At 38.9% G+C, this 24561-nt stretch overlaps 1 protein-coding gene across 1 annotated transcript in view; it reads left to right on the forward strand.

The window, feature by feature from the left end:
* cntn3a.1 (contactin 3a, tandem duplicate 1) overlaps positions 1–24561 on the forward strand; it is a gene marked incomplete at its 5' end in the record, with an annotated part of 63916 nt that overhangs the window by 33079 nt on the left and 6276 nt on the right. Inside the window, 7 exons of the mRNA XM_083920128.1 lie at positions 2374–2513; positions 7905–8034; positions 10080–10230; positions 16836–16963; positions 19844–20019; positions 23167–23284; positions 24342–24500. Of these exons, the coding sequence (XP_083776254.1) occupies positions 2374–2513; positions 7905–8034; positions 10080–10230; positions 16836–16963; positions 19844–20019; positions 23167–23284; positions 24342–24500 (1002 nt within the window). The remainder of the gene's footprint in view (positions 1–2373; positions 2514–7904; positions 8035–10079; positions 10231–16835; positions 16964–19843; positions 20020–23166; positions 23285–24341; positions 24501–24561) is intronic.

The following is a 24561-nucleotide window of genomic DNA, read 5'->3' on the forward strand; positions in this document are numbered from 1 at the left end:
TTAATTTGTTGACCTGCATTCTGTAGCTTTTATTAGAACCCATATATAACTGCATTCTATAGTGCAGTGTGGTAATAAATTAACCTATTACCAGTAGTTCATTTTTGACAAGCTCTTTATTGTGCCAGCGGCTAACATAGGGCTGTAGCGCACACAGATTTATACCACCTGGGAGAGGTGATTTTTCCCTCACCAACACTGGACTTATAGCACATATTCTGAGAAAGCTTTTAATGGCCCTTGATGAAAGTTTTTTATGGTTTCTCTCTCCATTATTTTGCAGTTTATGCATTGATGATGTCTACCCACAGGGCCCTGTAGGGATGTGCTTGACTGAAATCATCAAATTCAGATTTTTCTTTGCTGTGAAGGAGGGTGCCTTTGATATGATAATACAGAGTTTTCTGCAGCACCTGTGGGTAAGATGAAATGCTCACAGTACCTGTAGGTAGACTGAGGATTCAACATGGTTTCTTTGAAGAGAAGTGCCTGTTCATAAAGCAGTATAGCATCACGACACTGGGCCTTGACGATGTAAAGGCCTTTAAACAATGGGAAATAGCATGGTTATGTGCAGGCCGTTGTGTAAACAAGGTCATCATTTTCAACAACCTGTAGTCATCACTGTCTTGGTAGCATGTTGCATGGCCTCTGCACATTTCCTCTGCTTTAGTTGTATGGAAGTCATGTTTCTCCTTGTTAGATTTAAGTCCTGTCTCATCTCAAAGCCTTGCAGACTGGCCAGTCGCCAGGTGATAAAAATCTGTAATCTCATTTTAAACTCTCATAGACAGAAGCTTGTGGGACATCCATCAACTCTATAGAAGAATAGGAGAATCAATATGGGGATGTGGTGTTTGTGACACCCAACCAATGCGTGCACAGGAACAATAAAGGGTGGCCTCTCTTTCGATTTCTCGCTTAATTGTCCTTCTGTAGTTCCAGGGGATTTATGAAATTAGATCATGGTTAAGCAGATGACTGCCTTTAAATGGGTTCAGACACAGTTAGATTGACTTTGTGTAGAAGCTGCTTGCATCATGTTTTCCCTTCTATTATGTTATCTCTGATCTCTGTATTTTTTTCTGCATAGTGATGTATGGAGCTTGCTGGTTTCGGAATGTATTTATTACGTAATTTCTTTTCATAAAAAAATATAAAGAGAGCTTGTTTTTTGATAGCAACATATTATCTCACTTCCCATATGGTACTGCCAAACATTTCCTCTCTGTAGGCTTTTGAAATAATTTTTTTTAATGAGTAAAATGCACTTTAGGCAATGCATGCAGCGCCGTTAACAAAGATAGGAAATACAAAGAGAAATAATCAGGAAGAAGCACTTTCATTCCTTGTCTTTACGCTTCCAGACATTTCTCCTGTCATCTAACAGTTTCATGATTTTTGTCTTTTAAGTTGACAGGACCACGGTTTCTAAACACCAACTGTTTTGGAGCCTAGAACAAACCGTTGATCCTCTTCTGGGATCCACAGAGCTCCTCATGACTGATTTAAACAGATTCACACATAGCACGCACAGCCACATATGACCTAGCCATAAGAGAGACTGTGTGGTTTTGAAAACCCTGACACTGAATGTACCATGGATACTGTTCCAGCTGTAACTGTACTCTGATCAATCTCAGATACAATGAAAGGGTAATTGAATTCTGAAAAATGAATTGCATTTTTATTATTATTATTATTACATTATCAAAGTAACACAGCTATGCAAGCGGACGGATTGCCTCAACTAGCTTTTTCCTCGTGAACCTGGCAGGGCGTCTGGTATTTATGTGGATGATTCACAAGACCCATAAATCTTCTTACACTGTCGCCAGAGATAAGGTGCTAGTCATTTATGTGGCACCAGCACCACCATGATAAATACAGAGGCATTTTCTCTATGGATTTTAGATGTTTCCAAAGACAAAACGGGAATATAACCTTTGCTTTTAACTGCATTACGAAAACCGAATTACAGCCCTTCCATTGTACTGTAAGCATCACAAGACATAATAAATAATAATAAAACTGATTCTCATAAAATATTTGCATCAGTGTAACTAATTCAGGCTGATTTTAGTAAATCCTATAGAGTATATTTTTGATTTTAACCTTACAGTGAAAGGTTTCAACAAACCTATTTATCCTGTTCTGTGTTTATACAGATGTCTTTATTAATGTATCTTTCAAGTAGAGGTGAGGTGTGGGTTAATTGTAAGTGGATTTATGATTTGTGCCCTTGGATGCCTCTTTAATGAACTAATTGTCTGCTTGGTTTGTTCATTGATTTATTTTGAAACTGCTGCGTACTGGAAATGCTCCAGCATTTGTCTAGTGTTCATTTACAGTATGTGCTATGTGACTTCACAGCTGCACCTTATTTGACTGAGAAGCCTCAAGATGTTCAAAAGACAATTGATGATACTCTGGTGTGGGAGTGCAAAGCCAGCGCCAAGCCCAAACCCTCATACCGCTGGCTGAAGAACGGGGAGCCTCTGGACCTCATGGAGGTAAGGGATTTTTCTTAACTTGCATATTTTTTGTCGACGAAAACTTAAATGTGATAAACATAAACTTCAGAGTGATCCACTGTTCCCCCTGCTATGCAGCACTAAAACCCAAAAGCACAACAAAGAAGATAAAAATCAGGTAATCTGTCAAAAATAATAATAATAGCTTGGATTTTATTGCACCTTTAAAGGGACCCAGGGACACTTTACACGAGGACAGTAGTAACACACATACAAAACAAAAAGAGCATCCACCACCCTTTCATATTATAGCTCCAAATACTAAATAATGTTTTTTAAAATAATCTAATATTGACCTGCTGTAAAAGCTCCACCCCTGGCTTTCTTTCCAGTTTAATTGTAATATTTAGTTTGAACTGCTGCCGCTTATTTGAACTGGTGTACACTTTTCAAACATTTTATAAATTCATTGTTCTCATTAACATTTACACCAGAAGCAGCCATGTTAATCCCCTGTCAAACACAAATACCTTTATTACATTGTACATCTGGGTCCATGAGCCTTGTGCTTGGGATAAAAAAATGTATATTCAAAAAATATTAATTTTTTCTCCGCAACTTTAATCAGCACAACATTCTCTCGACAACACTAAAACTGCTGAAATCTGCAGGCTCAGTCTGACGGGCTTCTGTTTAAATAGTATTATTATCGGTAGCAGTGTCAATATACTACTTTTTTTCATTCAGGCCCTAGGCAGTTGAATGGATGGAGATAAACATAATTCAATGTGTAAGATGAAAGATGTTAAGATTACACTAGATTCAGCAGCATCTTACTTAAAGGATGCACTGTGTGTTACAGCACTGTTTACTGGATTCATTTTGCTGAGGAGCACATAATGGTTCCAACTCACAGGCTTGTACTTGGCAAGAACATGTCACTTTGAAATGGCTGTATTTGCTAGGGACTAAATTTGGCAAAAGCGCGTGTGTGTGTGCGCTTGTGCGTGTGTTGGGGGAGGGTGTGTTTGTATGTGTTTTGGCAAAGAAGCCAACGTGATGCCATTTTCTCCTGTCATCAACCAGGGACTCGACAATTTAGTCTTCAATCCATCCTATCTGCTTCTCTCAATTTTATCATTAAGTCTATCTCTCTGGGGAGGGTGAAAAATGCCTTATCATCCAAAATACATTTCACATTTGGGCAATTTGCCTTGTTTTGTGTTATTGTGCTGCTGGAGTGAGTGTGCTTTCTGCCTAAAAAGAACGGCTCCGGGGAATCACAGTCACTGATAGTGTCAGTGTTGGATTGGGTAATGAGCCCAAAACCCACTGGTGCTGTTTTGTTGGACATGTGTTTAAAGGGAGCAGGTGGGATTAGGTTTCTGTAACTTGAATTGAGAGCTGAGATAATATTTAAAATTTGGGGCACTTTAATTAATGAGCTGATTGCGCATTGAGTGAAGTAGAAACTATTTAGTTTTGCACTCTAAATAGTTTGCCATTATGACACAGAAGTAGTCATCTGCAAGTCATTTTTTTTTATTATCATAAATAGGCATCATTGTTATGAACATTTTTTTCTCTGTCATTCATGGCTTTTGGGTGACAAAGGTTGCTTTCTCTATTCACCACACATTCTTAACCACAGGAAACCCTTATGATTCCACCTGTGCATCTCTTCTCCAGTATTGATTTGTAAATTAAATTTTAAAATCCCTTTGGCGGTTGGCCAAGGTAACATATTCTCTGTACATGTGGCTTTATTAATGAGGTGGGGTGTTACCATTTTCAAAATGCCACCGTCAACAGCGGCAACAGTAAATCAATTTCCAAACCCAAAGGTCAGCGATGTAGATAGAGGGAGGGAGACGGAGAGGAAGGCCAAGAGGGCCATTTGTTATTCCTCATTAGAATGGATCAGTCCTCCCCTCTCTCTCTCTCTCTCTCTCTCTCGCTCTCCTTCTCTCTCTCTTTCCCTCCCTCTCCCTATCTCTTTTTCTCAGCATCTCTGGTGCTCTCTTTCTTTTTCTTACACTCTCGTTCAAGCTTTTCTCTTTCTCTCTCTCACTCTCTCTCTCTCTCTCTCTCTCTCTCTCTCTCTCTCTCTCTCTCTCTTTCTCTCTTTCTCTCTCTCTCTCTCTCTCTCCACCTCATTTTGGGCGCCCTCCAAGGGAATTAAATAGCACAGAAGAGGGCTGTCACTTTAAAATGTCATCCCGGTGAAACAAGGACCCACTCACGCTTGTATTTTTCCACTTCACCAGCAGCCCCCCTTTTAGTCACATACGTGAGTGTGACTTTCTGAGATTTGTCTACCTTCGACCTCCAAAAGTACGGTAGCCGCCTTCTAATGAGTTACTGTTGTTGTAGCACACATTGAGTGGACATACTGCAATCAGCAATAGGATCATTACTTCATCCGCATACAATGAATCACCCATGATTTTCCTTTTCACAGCTCAACTTGAAACAGTACTGGTATCAGAGAAAAGTCAAGCATAATTAACGATGGCCATAAAGCAGACGCATGCCACCATTTGTCTCCAGTGATAAAGAGATTGTGATAGAGCCACCACTGAGTCCCTGAGGGTTATTTAACAGGGCACTGGGTACAGAATAGTGTAGTGTGGCACTAGCCCATGCACTTACACAGATCTCTTTCATTTCTTTCTCCCCCCTGGGCCCTTGCACTGTGTAACCTAAAAAGGACCATCTATCATCTATTCAAAGTCGGTATGACCCTCGTTCAAGCTTCTCTCTCTCTCTCTCTCTCTCTCTCTCTCTCTCTCTCTCTCTCTCTCTCTCTCTCTCTCTCTCTCTCTCTCTCTCTCTCTTTCTTTCTCTTTATCTTTCTCTCTCTCCCTCTCTCTTTCTTTCTATTTCTCTCTCTCTCTCTCTCTCCCTCTCTCTTTCTTTCTCTTTATCTCTCTCTCTCCCACTCTCTTTCTTTGTCTTTCTCTCTCTCTCTCTCTCTCTCTCTCTCTCTCTCTCTCTCTCTCTCTCTCTCTCTGTCTCTCTCTCTCTCTCTCTGTTCCTCTCTCTTTCTTTCCATCATCCCCTTGAACACACATATAAGCACCCAGTCCTGGGACTTGTTGTGTTCCACTTGGAAACTGTTTTATCCATCCTCACCCAGGACCCCCCTCTGGCGGCGGCTTTAGTGCCAGGTCAGCTGTGTGTCCATCATGTGACTGGGCCTCAGAGAGAGCCCTATTTGAAGATGCTCAGCACAGCAGGGTCCCTGACTGATGTTAAGGGACAGTCCTTGTCTTTTCAAGTGGCGGTGCTGTAATGATTCCAGGCGACAGACAGACTGGCAGCAGAACCCTCTGGACTACTTTGTCAGTGACATTAAAAGGTCTGGCTACACTCAATGGGAAAGATCAAGGGCAAGAACAATGAGCGCTGCCACACTTAAATTGACACAACTATAAAAAGGGAGCACAAAGTAGTGGCAATCCTTGTAAAGGGCAAATGGAGCAGTGGGAAGGGAAGAACTTTGTTCAGGTGTTGTAATTACTAGCTCTACCTGGTGTAGGTGTTCTTAAAATTTCGCACATTTATTTTTAATCTAACACCTTCACATCAGTATTTGTCTCTCTGTCACCTAACATAAGATTAGATCTATTTAAAATAGTCTATGTTTTGCAGCTTTTTCAGAACTAATTCTTCTGAGGTTTGGATTTCAACCACAGTTTGATAATGTCTCAGTGCTATGTTTAGCAGAGGGGTGTTACATTTAGTCACTGCGGGCCTATTAAGACCACAGAAAATTAGCAGTGTTTCAATTATCAACCCCCTCGGAGGACAGAAAAATTGTGGCTAAGGCTTGAATTAGATCAGGCCATTCATCAGAATGAACACAGTTGACATCGTTGTCCTTAAAATCTCCATATATAGCCCTAATTACCAACCTGAAAGCGGTTTTAGTCCACTATTTGCATATTAACACCTAGTATGTGATACTGTTATGACACTAACTGGAGTGTTTAGAATCCCTCCTTAAAAAAGATCCTACACATTTCTTATATCAATTTAAACATTCAGTCATGATACAGAAAACAAAATATAGAAGTGGTTGCTATGTTTAATGGTTGACTTAAGAATACTATGTTATGTTCACTATGCATGTTAGGTTAGTCCAGATGCTGCTCCACACAAGATACACACAAGATACATGAAATAGCGCAAGTAATAGAAATCACATTTGCCTATTTAACTTATTTTGTTGGAAACAATGCTATTAAAAATATAGTAACACTGCTGTTTACTTGCTTGCTTTACTTGGCTGAGTATGTTTCTTCTTTACTCTTTCTTCTTTTATTACAATATAAAACAAGTCAAACTGCCTCCACTGTAATTTCTACAAATTTGCAGGAAACTATCATCATCCTTAAAATATTATAGCTGGAAGATTAGTTTATTATATTGGCATGGATAGACCTATCATTCAAGGGAATTAAAATGCTCTTGTATATCGGAAAACCTTTAATCTAGTATTGTGCTCTGTGCTCTGTTATATAATGGTATTGTTATATAAACAGGTGTCTGTCCTTTTAGTGATAAATGTCCGATTTGCTAAAGGATCATCCACTGAAGTCTCTCAGAAAGCATTTTAAGGGCTGCAATGGCTCATGTGAATCTGAGGCCAGTTACTATAACCTGTTAGCATGCAGTTTGTTCAGAAGCTCTGAGGATTTTATCTTCCTTTCTCTGCATAGGCTGATTAAACTTCTTTCTTAGCTCTACAAAAAAATATTTGTATATTAACGATGGATCCGATGACTGCATGTAAGGTGAAAGGAGTAACTGTAATGACAAAACTACAAAAAGAACGCTACCTACCCAACAACAGCAACCAGACAGTTAGTGACTACTGTAGCTTGAGACCCTATCTTTTTCCGGAGTTGGTGGAGACCAAGTAGATAAAAAGATGAGCTGATGGTTCTAGGTGGCTAGGAACATGGCATTTCTTGCTCCTCTTCCCCCAGTTGTCTTAAAAATAAATGAATGCAGCTTTAAGCATTACCATAGACATGGGACAAAATGGAGACACAATGAGATTTTGCATCCATCACATTTTTATAAACCAAGGGGTTAAGTGCTGTCACCTGTGCTTACAACAATCCCAGCACAGGTGACGTCCTGATTTAATATAAACCTTGGGTTGTATTGAGGCACATTTTTACACCAGAGGCAACCACTCAAGCCTCCTGCTGACTGTTCCCCTTGTCTAAACCTGTTTAGTGTTTGTTGTCAGGTTAGCACAGCGTATTGCATTTTGAATCCTGTGGTGCCAAATGTGTGTGTGTGTGTGTGTGTGTGTGTGTGTGTGTGTGTGTGTGTGTGTGTGTGTGTGTGTGTCTGTGTCTGTGTCTGTGTGTGTGTGTGTGTGTGTGTGCGCGTGTGCACGTGTGTGTCTAGCACGATAGGGTTCAGGCGAATAATGGAGTGCTGACGATCAGTAGCTTGAATCTGGCTGACATCGGCATGTACCAGTGTGTGGCAGAGAACAAGCATGGCCGAATCTTCACCAACGCTGAGCTCCAAGTCATAGGTAAGCCCAAACACACGAGACTTTGTTGATTTATCTATATGCAATTAGTGTAGTTATCCACATGCCATCTTTAAATCATTTGAGGCCATACCTCATAAAAATGGTGCTATTTTTCTGTCATTTTGAAGAAAAAATCGGAAAAGGAAAAAAACAACCACCCCTTCTTTTTTAATTAAAGCTGAGCACATAACAAACAAAGTTTGTTTCTATTCTGTGTTGAGCAAAGAAAAAAGCATTTGCGTCTGCAGTCATTGGCCAGTAGTTCGCCCCAAGAGCACCCTGGTTCTGCTCTCATAATCACATTTGCTGGGGGATGAGCAGTTGTGTGGGCTGAGAACAGCATTATTCACATATTTAAAATCCAAAGATTTTCTTTGTCTAACATTTTGTTATTTTATTATTTTAAAGGCATTATTATTATTATAGGTTTGATTATATTGATAAGAGAAACATAGTTTAATGCCAGCTGCCAGCAATAGTGACTGTGATGGATGGGAACCATTCCCATTTACTTATTAGGCCTCATAAAATAACATTTTGCCCATTCTCTTAGGTTGTTAAAATGGTGCATTTGCTCATATGAAGTCAAATGGAGTTGTTGATGGGACAAAGGATTTGGATAATCCGACTCTTTATGTACAAGCTGATCCGTTTCCTCAGAAACTTGCACTTGCAAATACAGTATCTGCTTTATTGTTTAATAAATTAAGTGCAAACTTTAATAACTCTGATTGACAAAGTAACCTTATGTTTCTGCAGAAGCCACAGAGCCTCTGACCAGTAGGTGTGTAGGTCTAAAACAGATTAATGTAGAGGTGAAAAGCCTGTACATCACAAACAATTCTAGACTCAGAAACAGAGTTATGAGACCATATTGGTGACCACTACACTATTCTTCATGATTTACTAAATGTGCACCTCATCACTATGACATTCTGTTCTGTATTATAAGTCATGGGACTTATCTGGCAGCCCACCTGCTGAAGATCAAGATTAAAACATCGCAACTTTGCACTCTGCACCTCTTTATTAAAGTGTCTTCTTTCAACATTATTATACAAGAGGTTCCCATTTTGACAGTAAAATGCAATTTTACAAACATTACACTTATCTCACTGTCATACAGAATTGAAAACATAACTCAAAAACTATACATGGCAGAAATGTCTTACTTTGTTAACCTGGTCCCCCTAGAAGATCTCTTTACATTTTGCAGTACATTGCTGCGTTAATTTAATAAACATGGGGATAAACAGATTTTATTTAAACTATAACTCCTCCAACTACTGTAGATATTTTAAGATATGAGTTCATATAAATCCCAACCATGTGTTATGAGAAGACAAGTATGACAAATGTCTGTTGGGTTGTTAGAGGAAATGCTGGCATTTCACTCTTAGCGTCAAGAAATAATTGTGAGATGGAGTGTGCAGTGTGTATCATGGTGTTTATTGCAGTGTATGCACATGCACCCGCATGCGTTGGCAGGTGCTCAGCCATGTCACTGGCGCCAGGCTGTGTGTTCACTTTGAAGAGCTTTCTGTCGAGTCAGTGCGCATACAAAGCAGCTCCAGACGTCGGCGCCTTAGTAATTAAGGCCTAAAGGAGCAGCAACAAAGCCTCCATCTCGTTTTACATTCTCTAATTTTTTGCTTCAGAGCCCCACGGCTTAATTCTTAATGCATAATGTCCTCCTCAGGAAAATGCATTGAATTAAAAAAAACACCTTTTTTCAAATAAAAGGTCTTCTTAAAAATGATATACCATGTCTGTTTTCCTGCAGTTTATGTGTGCATGTCTGCTTGTGTGCAAACAAGTATGTGTGTATAAGGAAAAGGATGTGAGAGCTGACCTACCTAATGGATGGAATGACCTGCATGTTTTTTGGATGCTCCTCCACTCTAATTTCATCAATAGCTCTACCCCTTGGCTCCTCGGTCTCTTCTGGCAGTAAATTAAACCTCAGCTCTGTTTTTTCTTCTTCTCCTGTCTCCCTTGTGATACTTACATTACTTACATCCCTCTCTTTCCCCTCTTCCTATTAGCCATAGCTCCAGACTTCTCCCAGAATTTGTTGAAGGCCCAAACTCTGGCCCGACAGGGAGGCGACGTTCTGATCGAATGCAAGCCTAGGATGTCTCCTCGGGGTGTGATTTCTTGGAGGAAAGGGAAGGAAGCCCTGAGAGAGAGCCACAGGTACCAGATTTCTTTGTGTAAAGCAGCAAGTGCATGTTGTGTGCAACAATGAATTGTTTGGTTTTGTCTGCTTTACTTGCAGAATCGTATTTCATCGACTTATTTTATTTTCCCCTACTTTGTATTCATGGTGACAAACTGCACAGAACAGAACCTCAGTGTGACACAATACAATTTGAATTGCATGACACGTTCTGCACTCCACCAATTTTCCCCTGCTATCTACATTTCTTCAACTCCATTGTCCTTTCTCTCCTGGCTGTGCTCTGAGCGGGTTTCTGCACTGTTTACTTGAGGTAATTGGCCGTTCCTAGACTGCGGCACTTGGATCGATGCACTGATCCATCAGCTCATTAGCAGCATGTAAGGCCTGGAGGGTCATTAGAGCACAAGGCAGACGATGATCCAGGCTACCATCGAGACAAGAAAGTAGCAGGAGAAAACCCCAAAAGGACTGATCAATGGCTAGTCGCCGAGCAACATACGTTCTTGTGTGATAGTAGTGGTGACACCAGGGGAACTAGCTGGACACCTTGTTTTATTAGAAATCAGGTTAAGTGCAGATCAATGCAATACCTTTGTGTGCAGGAGAAGAGAAGAAAAACAAAAAACAAATGTTAATCAGACAAGGAAAAGCCATTCTCCCCCAGAAAATACAATGCTGGTTGAGACAGCAGTAGGAGGGACGATTGATCAGGTTTCATACTGTTTCTTCTCACGTGGCAGCAATCGGGGAGATATGCAGTTAAGGGTAGAATGCAGCTTCAAACAACATGGCCTTCATATCACTGGCCATTGCTAGAAGTGTATTGGACATGTGTTTTTTCTGTTTTCAATGCACAGTCGCTTTCACCAACAGCCAATTACAGTAAATATACTGTAAACTTGTATGTCTCCATTTTCTGAAATGTCACCGTTTGCTGATAGTTGCGCTGTTGCAGTTCTCCCAAGCTCAAAACATCTGACAAGATTAAATTGGAAGGAGCCAAAATGCCTCAATGTGCTCTTTTAGTTGTTTCTCTGTCAGGAAAGGCACTAAACTTTTTGTTGTTTTTTTTCGAAAGTGTTCACTTTCACGTGTGCTCTCATAATCTGTCACTAAATTAAACAGTGTGATTTACACAAATCATGCTTTGATGCATTTCCACTTTCTGTTTGATAACCTTTATTTTATTCAGGAATGCACCAGCGGGAGGCAAAGCACACCTGCCGATACATGCGGCGATGTAATGGGGGACCAGATATCTCATTTGATATGGAATTAATTGTTTAACAGGCTCAGCAGCTTTACCACACCTAACCTCTGGGATATTCATTCCCACCACAGTGGGAGTGCAGCAGGTTTAGTCATGTCTTTCCTCCCCCTGTCAGAAAGGATGTTAGGGAAACTAAAGTTGCAGAGTAATGGTTAGTATAGATGCCAGGCCAGGACATTTCGGTTACAGGAAAGAGATGTTTTATTTACGGATGTGCAGCAGAATCAGCATCAAGATTATGTGTTGCAAACGCCTGCTAAGTGTTGGACTGGTAGATTTATCATCCTCTTAAGTATTGAAAGGAAAATGCATCCAGACCGCAATGTGCAATATCAATCGCGCCCATAAAGGCGAGATATCCCATTTGAGATTTAGCATCACAGCCTTGCCCTGAAGTGGGTGAGCTGCATACAAGATGTTAGGCTTTGACATTATTGCAGCATCTCTCACAAATCTATTCCCCTGTTCCTGGCTCGTTAGCATTTACTTCCCTCCATATCGTAATGGGGCTGCTACCAATGCTATTACAGTGGTGGCACAACACTAATCCATCCCACTGGCTCAACTAAAATACCCATAATTCCTTCTAATCTTCCAGGGATAATGTTTTCAAGGATCTGGAGCTGGGGAGAACAGATCTACTTAGAACAAGGCAGGATCTGATTAGTTAATGAAATCACGTTGTGGTGATACCTATATCAGCTTATATCCCAGGCATATATAACAAGATATCCTCATAACAGGGTTGCTGTGCACTTACACAGGGAGCTATGAGGTTAAGGATAAAGTGCTTACCTTAATTTAATTTCACCGCTGACCATTGCCAGCAATTGTAAAATTGATATAGGAAACAGCTCTCAGGAATATTACCTTTAGATTGAACCACTGTGTTTAAGATTTTTACGCTAAACGATATGTATTGCTTCATCATGTAATGTGATTCAATTTATAATCCTCCTCCTAAAACAGCAAGAGCTTTCTGGGTGTGTTGCCAATACAGAACGTGCATTGCAAGTGAATTAAATAAGCAGTACTTGAGAAAACTGCAAGTTCCTAATATACTGAGTTAATTATGCAATCCTTCTTAAGCGGTTAAAATAATGTTTTTTCATTCACAGCCTCTCAGGTTTTTGTTAGACCATGGAGACACAGAGCAAGCTTTTAGATTACAGCCAGTAGCTCACTTTAACACCGGCCAATAAGGTTGAGGTAAAGTGCCTGTTTACTATACCACACTGCTCACATTTTATGTACCCCACAAATTCCCCAATACCTTAATTGCTCCAGGGCAACCTTTGAGAGAAAGGGGAGCAAGGTAAAAGCATTTCAGACGGATAATGCTCCTCACATCTTCTTCCCTTTGGTGAGGAGGAAGCCTGACATAGGCTACTGCACAGTTTAATAGCAAGTCTTATCCCTGTGACATCTCATATCCATAACTCTTTGTTATAGTCCATTACAAAGGAAGACTCTCAGTTCAGTTATGAGAATATACCCCCAGCTCCACAGGGAATGGGCACTGTAGAAGAGGCTAATGTAGTTTAATTCTTACAGACTTTAAGGTGATGCGGGTCATTTTTGATCATGTTGGGAGGTCCAAGCCGCCTGCAAGGGATCTTTAAGAAAGGAGAGTTCAAGTTCTACTTTCAAGCCAGTTATGTTTGAAGCACTGGCTCAGCCCATGACACTATTTTGCAGTTTAGAAGATAAAATGGGAGCTTCTTGTGAGGAATTGTAGGGCAAAGCATTTATCAAGCAGGTAATTAATTTCTAAGGAGTCCGGTGTGGTCAGGAAATTATTCGTAAACCACGATTGACAGACAGTATCAAAGATTGGTTGAAAACAATATGAATACAAATTGCCATGACTTTTCTGACTGAAGAAATCAGTCCTTAACAGTATATAGATTTTCTACCCTAACTCGACATTGTAAAATTGGTGAAGCTCTTTGTGCTCCATCACAAATGTCAATAACACATTTTCCCACAAGCATTGAATAGTAGCCCGAAGCTGTAGTTGCGTTCTTTGACAAATTACTCTTCAAGACAGAAATCCCAATGATCATGAAAATCTTCCCTTTGTCTGTTCAACTGTGGCAGCTCAATGTAAGTCTAACAACTGTTTCACTGAAATATTAATCTCTATGCATGAGATTTAATGTTTATTGCTTGTTTATAAATGTTTTGATAGCACAAGGCCAATAACGGTGTGATATTTTATTGACCCCTGTAGGGAATTTTTTTTTTCATGCCTGCCTCCTCCGGGGAGATATGAGCTGGTAGAAGCTCAGTGTTGCTTTGTGACATCTCAGCAGGGCAGATTCTTGACTTAAATCATCAAGGATGGGCTCTGTAACATGTAGCCAGTCCTGCCTCTATTTTTATTGTTATTCTCTAGAAATATAAAAATATATTCAGTGATGTTGAGTGAGGATAATTGACCCTTTAATGCATTTTCTCTAATTCGCTTTCAGGCCACTGTTGCAAGTACATAATGTACTTTAGTTCTGCACTTTGATGTCACATATTGATGTTTCCTTGTCTTTTTCTGTTATAAAACAGGTCTAAGTGCAATATAAATACTGTAAAAATATCACAACGCTTAATCTACAGAGAAATGCACACAACCTGTTTTCAGAAATTCTGTCTTTAAACGAGCCATCAGGTATTCCTTATAGTGGTGATGTACAACTAAACTAAAGATATGAGTGCCGCTACACTGCCATTACAGTCATTCTCCGGCTGCAATGACCCAGAGATGCTGAGAGTGTAGATGTGGAAGATCAGTGAACATTGACCAATCAGAATATAGGTATATTCAGAGTTAGTTTGAACATTAAAGCATGTAAACTAACTGTAAACTTAACTAAAATGTATTAAATTGTGACTAGCAAGAGGTTCAATCAAAACCACAGGAAGTCACATGAAATGGGAGGGGGTGTCTAAGTAATGCTTGTCTGATTTTCTTTTTCATTGCTCGCGCTAAAAAACAGTGTTTTTAAGAAATAGATAACACAATAACATTGTCTTTGATCCTATAGGGCTCTTCTGTTTATCACAACCCATTCAGCTCGACAGAAAAGACCCATTTAGAGACCTGCCTCAGCTATCATTAGTCAAATAAACAGAGAAAATGCAGCTAGATTGCTTATGCACAATTGCAGTTTACTGCTGATACTTTTTTTTACTAGGATAAACATATATAATAAGTATTTATTTCAGGCTGTTTACTTTGGAAAAACAAGATAAGAGACAAACAGCCATTACTTCATCCACAAAGCCTGATAGAAGCACCGGGAAAAACAGAAGGAGAACGCAGCAAGTAAGCAAAAACTTCATTCCCGCTGTCTTTTAAAGGATGTGATAGATTACCTCCAGTAATCATAGAGATCAAAGGATAGAGAACAAGGAAAATGTGTTTTCTAATCTACAGGAAGTGCTTTGATAGGAAAGACAAAAGGATCAAAAATGGCAGTAGGTATTTAGAATAAATAATTTAGTCATGCAAACAGCTAATATAATTGATATCTGATTATTTTTTGATGAAATAAGGGTTTGAAATGAATGGTTCTGTTGAATGAATAAATCCCTTTAGCATGGCTCTTTCTGTGCAGCTTGTGGCCAGTTTTTCACTAAAGCAAGGGCATGCTTTGGCATCCCAGGAAATGGAATTAATCAAACCATTTATTTCATGTTTTTTGTGCCTCAGTCACCTGCGACCCTGCCATTCATTTCATTTTTTTTCTAATATAGCTGTATGTGGAGCTCACCAAACAGCTTTCACTTAAATGTTTTTCTTCTTTTATTCCTTATCCTTGACTCTGCTCAAATTGCACTAAAAAGAAAGCAAAATGAATGTCATAACGTATTTTCCCTTACAAGTTCTGCACACGTTTTCTGTACACACTGTATTCAAGGCTTTGCTGAGATGCTTTTAAAGACTCACCCCCCCCCCCCCTACAAATTACAAAAGGGCCATCATTTCTAAAGTTTAGTTTTTCAGCTTGTCTCCTAATGTTATTTTGCCAGTACTCAAAATAACAGGAAAATGTAGTTCATTTTTAAAATTTGTTCATAGTTCAGCGCAAACGATTAATATGAGGAAGTTAAGGAAATGAGAAAAACTAAGCTAATGGATGACTTTAACTATTGCTTTGAACAGTAGTTGTCAGATGAACTCTAGATTGGAAGCATATGCACTTTATTTTAGCAGTGCCTTATTGCTGACCTATCTTTCATATTTGGCTTTACATCCCTCAAGCACCTCGTTGGCTGGTGAAGTAGAAGCAGTACACTATCTCTGTCGGAGGAAATCTGTCAGGCTTGACTGATGATACCAACAGATGAAATGAGAGTCTTTGGACCCACTGGTGCAATCTGTCATAGAGGCTCAACTTATTACCACACAACCAAGCGGGTTGAATTTGTTGCTCTGCGGATGAAATTTCACTGACATACAAGATTCCATTGGATTGGAATGGTTTGACTTCAGTAGTAGTTGTTGTTGTTTGTACTTTAACTGTTGCTGTTTTGTAGAGTTTGATTTGGTTTGATTTATTTATTTATCTCCATTTGCTGGCTCCATAGCCACAGCTATTCTTAATGGAGTAACACCTGAACACCGTATACATACATTACGGGTAGTTCACATCTCCAGGGCTCTTAATTGAATACTGATCAAAATCACAATCAAAATTTCACTTTCAATTGTCAAAATCAAAAGCAGGATCCTCGACAATCCTCTTTTTATATATATATATACCATGTAGCCATCTTTCTAAAGAATAATTCGAAAATGTGAATGTCAGAATTTGAAAATTTAATTGAATCATGGATTTGGAGAATCGTGACACCCCTAGAACCAAATCCTTAGCTTATGTGACAAACAGCCCAGATATGTAGAAATGTTCCTATTACGTTTAAGTGTATTTATTTCAGCTGAAACAATATTTCTAACAACAACACATACGTAGTAGACCTTCAACATTCAATTACTTAGACTCCCCCTTGATATCTTGTTGAACTCAGAATGAGACTTTCCTCCCATAAAGTGGTATCAGCTCAGTGCTGAGGACTCAAACTCTTCACACTGAGCTTCTCCTTATGTCACGCTAAGGCACAGGGAGCCAATTAAAATTCACTCCAGGCTAAAGTTGAAATGCTTTAGGACACTGGACTTGCTCATTTAGAATATATTGTTATGCACTTTGAATATATATATATAAAATGACAGCCCGCAAGCTTCCACGAGTAGAGCTGTATTTCAGTTGAATTTATTAACCCAACACTTGTGCACTCTCAGTTGGCCTAATTTGGTAATATATTGTATATATTATTTTTTACCAACAGAGTTACTGTGATGGATAATGGCAGCCTTCGGATTTCCAATGTTACGAAAATGGATGCTGGCCTCTACACATGTGTAGCCAGAAACCAGTTTGGAGTAGCAAGCAGTGCTGGCAGCCTTTTGGTTAAAGGTAAAATATGATTTTCTTGACTTGGCTTCAAACTTCAGCCCAGGTTTGTTTACTGTAAATGGCAGCTGGATATTGCTTGTTTATTGTTTTTTTCATTCCCAATAGCTGTTTCCTTGAGGGCAACAACTTCTCTTACACGACGCACAACAAATAATACATTTAAAGTAATAGTCTCCATTTATTAAGACAATATCACTATCATACTAAACAATTACATCAAGTAATATATCAAAAAAATCTGAGTTTGTTTGCTTTTTGTCATGTATTATGATTGGTTGTTAGAGAAAATATTTTATGTAATCCTTTTGAACATCAGGACTCCCGCAGGTTGTATTGTCCCGCCGTTATAATAAACACATCATTTGCAACTGTCAGTGTTTTGAAGGAACACAGAACAAATGATCTGGCTGTCTGAAACAAGAGCTGTAAGACACAACCCACCAGCGGTGCATTTAAAATGAACCAACACTGACCCTCACCCTTGAAGCACAAACAATGAAGCAAAGTCTTACCTGACAGATACAGTCCAATTAGTTGATTGGCAGTGGCTGTAGGAAGCGAGACACGAGGCTCATTGCATTCATGTGCCTCTATGTTTAATTCATAGTTTTTCGCACCGTGGCTCATAGCCATGCTCGGGTTGTTCAAGATTTCAATCCATTTAAACCAAACACTTCTGCAGTGCAATGTATTTTCTAGGTCTTTCTAAAGAGCAGAGTCAACAACAGTGCTATGTTAAAATGCCTTTTCCTTTTTGAATTGCAAATTGGCTTGCACAGAAACACACACACATGCACACGCACACGCGCACACACACACACACACACACACACACACACACACACACACACACACACACACACACACACACACACACACACACACACACAGCCTCTTTACATGTACAACCGGAACTGTTCATTAGTAAAATGGATGGCTTGAATCAAGCGATTGGTTGTTAGCTGCGGTATAGATCCCGTATACATCGGCTATGACGTCAAATTCTATATCACTCCTCTCTCTTTTTATACAGTGTAGCCACTTAAGCATAAACTTTCATCGTTTTAACGTAATTGGTTAGTCTTATTTTTTAACAAAAATAGAAAATAATAATACATAAATAAAAAAATTCTTAGTTACAACATGATTGAGCAAGCAAAGCAGTTAATATGTGTGGCATTTATTCAGTTTAGGATTCACAATGTCTACAAGGTATGCTAATGTTAGGCTACACTTGGTTAAAGTAACAGGGCAACAACAGGGTAAATTACATCAAGATAGTATGTTCCATAGCAACCGCCGGCTAGGAGGGCCTATTTGTTTGTAAGAACAATGCTTTATGGATGATTTCTGTTAATTGACACTGTTTATACTGGAATATGTCCTTCACTTTAATAGATCCGTATTTGTTAACCACTTTGCGTCAGGTCGAACAACGCCCCTTAGCCGTGATATAATCCCAACATACCACGGTATGTTGTGAGCTATTACTTAAGTTTATGTGTATGTGTGTGTGTTTATGAATTTATGAATAAATACTTTAACTGTTGCTAAGGGCTACTGATATTTTTCTTTATTGATTACGAGGAAGATTATTATATGATTTTCAATTAATTGATGAATGGTTTAGTCTATTAAATGCCACAATTTCCCAGAGCCCAAGGTAACATCTTCTTCCTATTTTGTCCATACAACAATCCAGAAGCCAAATATACCAATGGTGATAATTAAACAGGGAAGAAAGTCCTCACATTTGATAAGTAGGTAGCAGTAAACATTTTTGACATCTTTGTTTGGTAATGAATAATTAAAAAAATGGCAAAAAAATAATTAGTTTGCTTTTCATCCTCCTGTCTAATTAATTGAAGTTAATTGTGTTTCGTCTGGCGTCTCAGGTGCAAATAATCAGTCAGGTACTACTTTATCCCTATCTGTGGGGCATGCGTTTTGAGATTCTCTTCCTTAGAAAGCGAAAACAACACGTCCCTACAATTCCTATGCAATTCGTAGTCAAACAGAAACATTAAAATCCAGCATGTATCTATACAATAAAAACAGCTCTTTATGGTTTGAAATATATTGCCATTCCATAAGTTTACAGAATTACCATGTACAGAAAATGGAATGAGGGAGCCAATTTGTGATTTTTCTTCCAGTCATAACAGGAAATGAGTGTGACAGCTTAGTAATCGGAAGCAAAAAGTTTTACCCCTCTCATTTTACATCTGGTGGCAAACTTTCCAAAGACTCACCTGGAATGCACTGCCATGACCAGTCGGCTCTCCTTAGGGGGTATAAGATAAACAAGCTGGCTTGTTTTGACAGAGCTGAATATAGACCTTTACTACCACTGACATGCTGCATTGGCTTGCCTGTCCATTAGTTGCTTATGACATGCATGCATAATTCACAGTGGACTGGTGTATGGGCCTGTCGGCCTGTGCTATATTCTGTGCACTGCACTGCTGTTGAATGAGACACCCAGCCGAGACAGACCAAAGATTATGTTGATGCACATCATGCTGAGGATGAAATAGGGTGGCTTTTTGTCTCGGCACAACAGAGCCAAATTATAGACTTTTGTCTGACCTGCCGTAATGGTTGAGTTTTTCCTTTTGTTTGTTTATTTTACTCTGTCATTGTTTAGTGATATTTCAGACTGTACTTTGATATATGAAACTCAAAGAAAGAGATGTAAGGATTTGTTTTTGAGTGTGGCATGTTTTGCAATTATTTCTCAATGTTCAGAGAACATAAAAAAGGTAAAAACAAGCTAGCTGAAAGAAGGGCATTACTATAAAAACAGCACACAGTCTGGAAAAGGTATGTCTACTCTGCTAACATGCCCTCCCTTTCTAACCCTGTGCTGCCTGCTTACAGAACCAACAGTGATCACCAGTCCAGCAGGTCATCTGGATGTGACCGTGGGTGAGAGCATTGTGCTGCCCTGCCAGGTGTCTCATGACCCCACGCTTGATCTCAAGTTCACCTGGTTCTTTAATGAGCAGCTCATCCACTTTGGAAGCCACTGGACGTATTTTGAAAAAGTTGGTGGGGTAAGTAGAATAATGTCTTTAGGTCCTTTGGATCTTTGTCTTCAGGGTGAGACATAAAGAAACTAGAGACCAGACTGGGATCACAACAGCTAAATCAGACCAGGAGGGGGGGTGATGGGGGAGGGGTTGACGTAATTTTTTTCCTACCCCCCCTATTTCTGGTGCCCTTGCTCGGCCCACACCCATCTTTGAACTCAACCTCCATTTGATCTCAATCAACAACCTGTAAAGTTTTGTGGCTGTATCTTGCACGGTTGCAATTATATCACAGACAAAATCTGTCCACAGACAGGAAGACAGACTGACATATGAACAGCTAAATACTCAAAACTGCCTCTAGGGTATCCACAAACAGAGTCACAAGGTGAGTATGATAATGGTAAATATGATTTGTCGCAGCATACACATTAGCAATCCCCTTCAGTGTACAGTCATGACTGTGCTTCAGAAACCGTATGCATACAAATATCAGAGGTATTTAAATGACTCCTCATTATGGCAGAACTACTAAACTTATTTCATGCACCTGATTCTTATTTTGGGCATGTAACATTTCCTGTCTTAAAGAAAACATACTTGACAATGTGTTTGCATGGGAACCTGGTGACTCTGCTTATGACTTTACCACTAGAAGTATTCTGGCATCTGAAGAAAAGCTTAAAGCAAAGTCATATGTGAACAGTACTTTAAAGTGAACATAAGGAAATGAGCTATTTGAACTTTATTAAAACAGTCGTTAACATATTCACGCCTAATTCCTTTACTGCTTCATTTAGCTTCCTCTTTGAAGGGCCAAAGTATTGAACGCTCGTTCACGATGAGATTTTTCTTTTAGGCTGAAAAGAGGGCTCGATGTTTGTCCGTTCTGCTTCCTAAAAACACCTCCTCCATTGACAAAAGCAACGACCAAGGAATTCATTATGCAATGCTCAGCCATGCATTACACTTGATCATCTAATACTGAATATTTTTTTCTCTTTTAATTAGGAAAAGCAATTATGAGGTCCTGGCTTCTTTATCACCTCTTGTTGTTTTTTTGTCTTTTTTGCATCGAGCACAACAAAAAAAAGAGCTTTATAATTGCATGTAGCCCTGTAGTTCATTTAAACACTTGACTCCTCCGCAGCAAACCCACGTCGACACGTTGTGGGGGAGAAACTTTTGACATATTGATGGAGGATGGTCACATTATTAAAACTCCCCTGATCTATATGGAAATGTTATCACTATTAATAGTCCGCTGTGAACCAGAGAGTAAAGCTTGTATCATTCAGTAGTAGTGAGACATTGGCTTATATTTAAGGTGCAGACATTCTCAGTATAGCCACTTTAAAATCCTTAATGTATGAATGTTTCACCCTTTGCAATATTTTCTGAATGTTATATGCCTCTTTGAACCAACACAGAGTAAACGGTAAATATTACTAACATATCAATTTAAAGTAGCTGAGTGAGTGACCTTAAAACCTAAAGATTGTAATATTATATCTTGAGTAATTATCACAAAACACGCTGCTTGAGCCCTGCATTACGGCTCAGAAATTGAAACTAATTTGGCACAATTATATATCATGAGTTATTTTCAAATGTATTGTTGAAATGATGACACAAAGTACTGTAATAGTTGCTCTTTCAGTCAGGAGGGATCAACATTTGTTCCTATTTATTCATGAAGCTCTTCTCCAAACCTCAGACTTAACAGCCAGTGTCACAAATTGAAGTTGTCTTTTTCTCATTCTACATGATCATTTTTATTTTATTCAATATACTTTTATCATAAACTGTGAGTTAACGAACATCACTTCATTTTAGTCATTGGGTGAGTTACTGTTTCTTGTTTATTTCTAACTGTATGACCAATGAATGCATCACTGTAGCCTGCAGTACAAAAAGCTGTTGGCGATGGAAATTAACACACACACACACTTTTATCTTATCTGTTGAGCACTAAATTTTTATCTTTTACCATTTGAACAACGAACAAAATGATAAATGCATTAATTTGTGCATATATCATTTAGTTTGTTTAATTTTTGCTACTGTTCACTGTCCCACACACTGTATCTTTATGTCCAATGTGCTATCTTTATTGTCCCTGGGACATCTGCAATTTTGAGCCCTGCTTATGGGCATATATCTGAAAAGTGTCCATCTGGAATTGAAAGAAATTTTAAGTACAGCAGTAAAGAACAAATTGAAATACACTTTCCACTGGAAATAAGATGCTGAATAAAGATTTGGTAGTCTGATATATGCTTATATGACTTAAGATGAAAGGGAGGCAAAAAGGCTGCATGAGACATGCATTGGAAACACAGTCACCATCTTCAGTATTGAGTTGAAGAATGAATACAAAATGTAATAGAATGTTACTTTACATCTCGGTATTTTGCTTAGTTGTTTTTTTTTTTCATTTTACCCAACAGCCCATAAATCAAGACAAGTCAGCCTTAACATTAAACAATTTTACTGCCTTGTAGATACGGACGTGACCTAATGGACAGAAAATCCCATTTACCTTTTTATTCTATCTAAAAGCCACATGACATATGATTACTGTATTTTGCAAGAGTTCTTACAGTCTCACTTGATTTAATAAGCAAGCTTGGAAGTTCTTTTTTTCGTGCTGTATATAAAATTTTCCAAACTGAAAGATCTGTGACTCATTCCATCCCCAGTTATATATATATTAAGGATGGCAGGGAGTTTCAAAGAGTGAATGACTTAAAATGTCCCTGATTATACATCAAAGTAATTATCGAGTACCATGCTCTTTCACAGTCCCTTACTTTCATAGATAGAGTAAAACATAAACTCAACATTAGCACTAACTTTAAAGTTCAAAGCTAATAATGCATTTGGCATTGAATGGTTCAAAATCAGAGAGCATAAAAGGGATAGAGCTGAAAGAAGCTTATTAATACCCCACAAAGAACTATCTCCTTATAAGTGATCACAAAAACCTTCACTCAGTCATTTGGTGTGTCCCTGGACTTGTGTTGTACCTTTCTCTTCCATTATATAATAAACTGAATGCCAAAATATATTACTGTGGCATTGCACTTGTTTCTACGGAACTTTTAGTTTATTTTGCAGCATTTTACTGATCCTTTTGTCACCTTTTTTTCCTAACTTGTGCACTGACAGCGTTCGGCTGGGGACATCATGATCAGGAACATTCAACTGAGGCATGCTGGGAAATATACGTGTGCTGTTCAGACCAAGGTGGACAGTGTGTCTATTGCTACTGATGTGGTAGTCAGAGGTGAGGATGCTATGTTAAAACAACTCCATGTGAAAAAAAAGAATCAAACCTTGAAGTCAGATTTATTGTTCTGCATTAAGAACGTCAGACACAGTGACGATGGGTACATACGTTGCACAGGTTGCTACATTTAGCACACAACAGTCTTACTACAAACTCTGCCACTCTCTTTCAAACACGAGAGCTGGGAGTAGTCTCCTAGCAAAAAAAAAAAACCTTCCCATTACCACTCTGCTGTATGAGTAGAATAGAATAGAAATACTTTATTGATCCCAAGCTGGGAAGTTGCAGTTGTTGTTTTTTTTTTTTTTTTTTTTTTATTTTAGAATATAAATAAAATGTCACAAAGTGAATGAAAGAATGTGAACAAAGTTACTGTGGGATATATATATATATCCCATATATATGTATATATTATATAACCATATGGCCTGACAGTGTATGCTATGGCCATATAATTACCATTTTGGAGGCACAGTTTGTGGGATGTATGGTAAGATTCTACCTTTGCCTGCCCACATAAATCCCCTGTATGGCAGTGGTTCCCAACCTTTGCCTACCTATGACCCCTCATCATATACATACTGAATGTTCATGAGTTGCAGATTTGTGATTTTCCTTCACAATGACTATCATGTCATTGACAAAAAACAAAGATTAGAGATGAATGAATATTTTTGGGTTTTTTTGCAAGTATTTTCTTCTTTCTTATCCTTTTAATCATCCTGTGACCCCTCTGATATGTGAGGAACCATTGCTCTCAGGCATGTTATGATCTTTTTTTATCTCATAAATTGTATTAAACTTCACTTCAGAAAAAAACATGTTTTTTTTTCCAAACGATTTTCTGTTTGTTTTGTCTTTCGGACTGATTGTAGCGTGGTATTGCACTCACATCTGCCCTAATAAACTATTTTACTAATTCTGTCATTCTGCTACATCTGATCTAATTATAGCCCACCCACTCTATAACTCTGTTCTTCTGCCTCTTGTCTTCATTAATCTCTACAGTACATATCCTCTTGTATGAGTGAACTGTGACTAATTATCCTTCCAGGTCCCCCAGGCCCCCCTGTGGACTGTCAGGTGACTGAGGTGACAGAGACTACTGCCTCTCTGTCCTGGGGAACCGGTATGGATAACCACAGCCCCATTCTTAGCTACACCATCCAGGCCAGGACGCCCTTCTCTCTTGGATGGCAAGCCGTTACCACCGGTAGGCTGGTTTCATCTTACAGTCTGAGTTTAGGATGCGCAAATGTGAAATTAGTAGCTAA

The sequence above is a fragment of the Echiichthys vipera genome (genome assembly GCF_963691815.1).
Source record: "Echiichthys vipera genome assembly, chromosome: 9".
NCBI lineage: Eukaryota > Metazoa > Chordata > Actinopteri > Perciformes > Trachinidae > Echiichthys > Echiichthys vipera.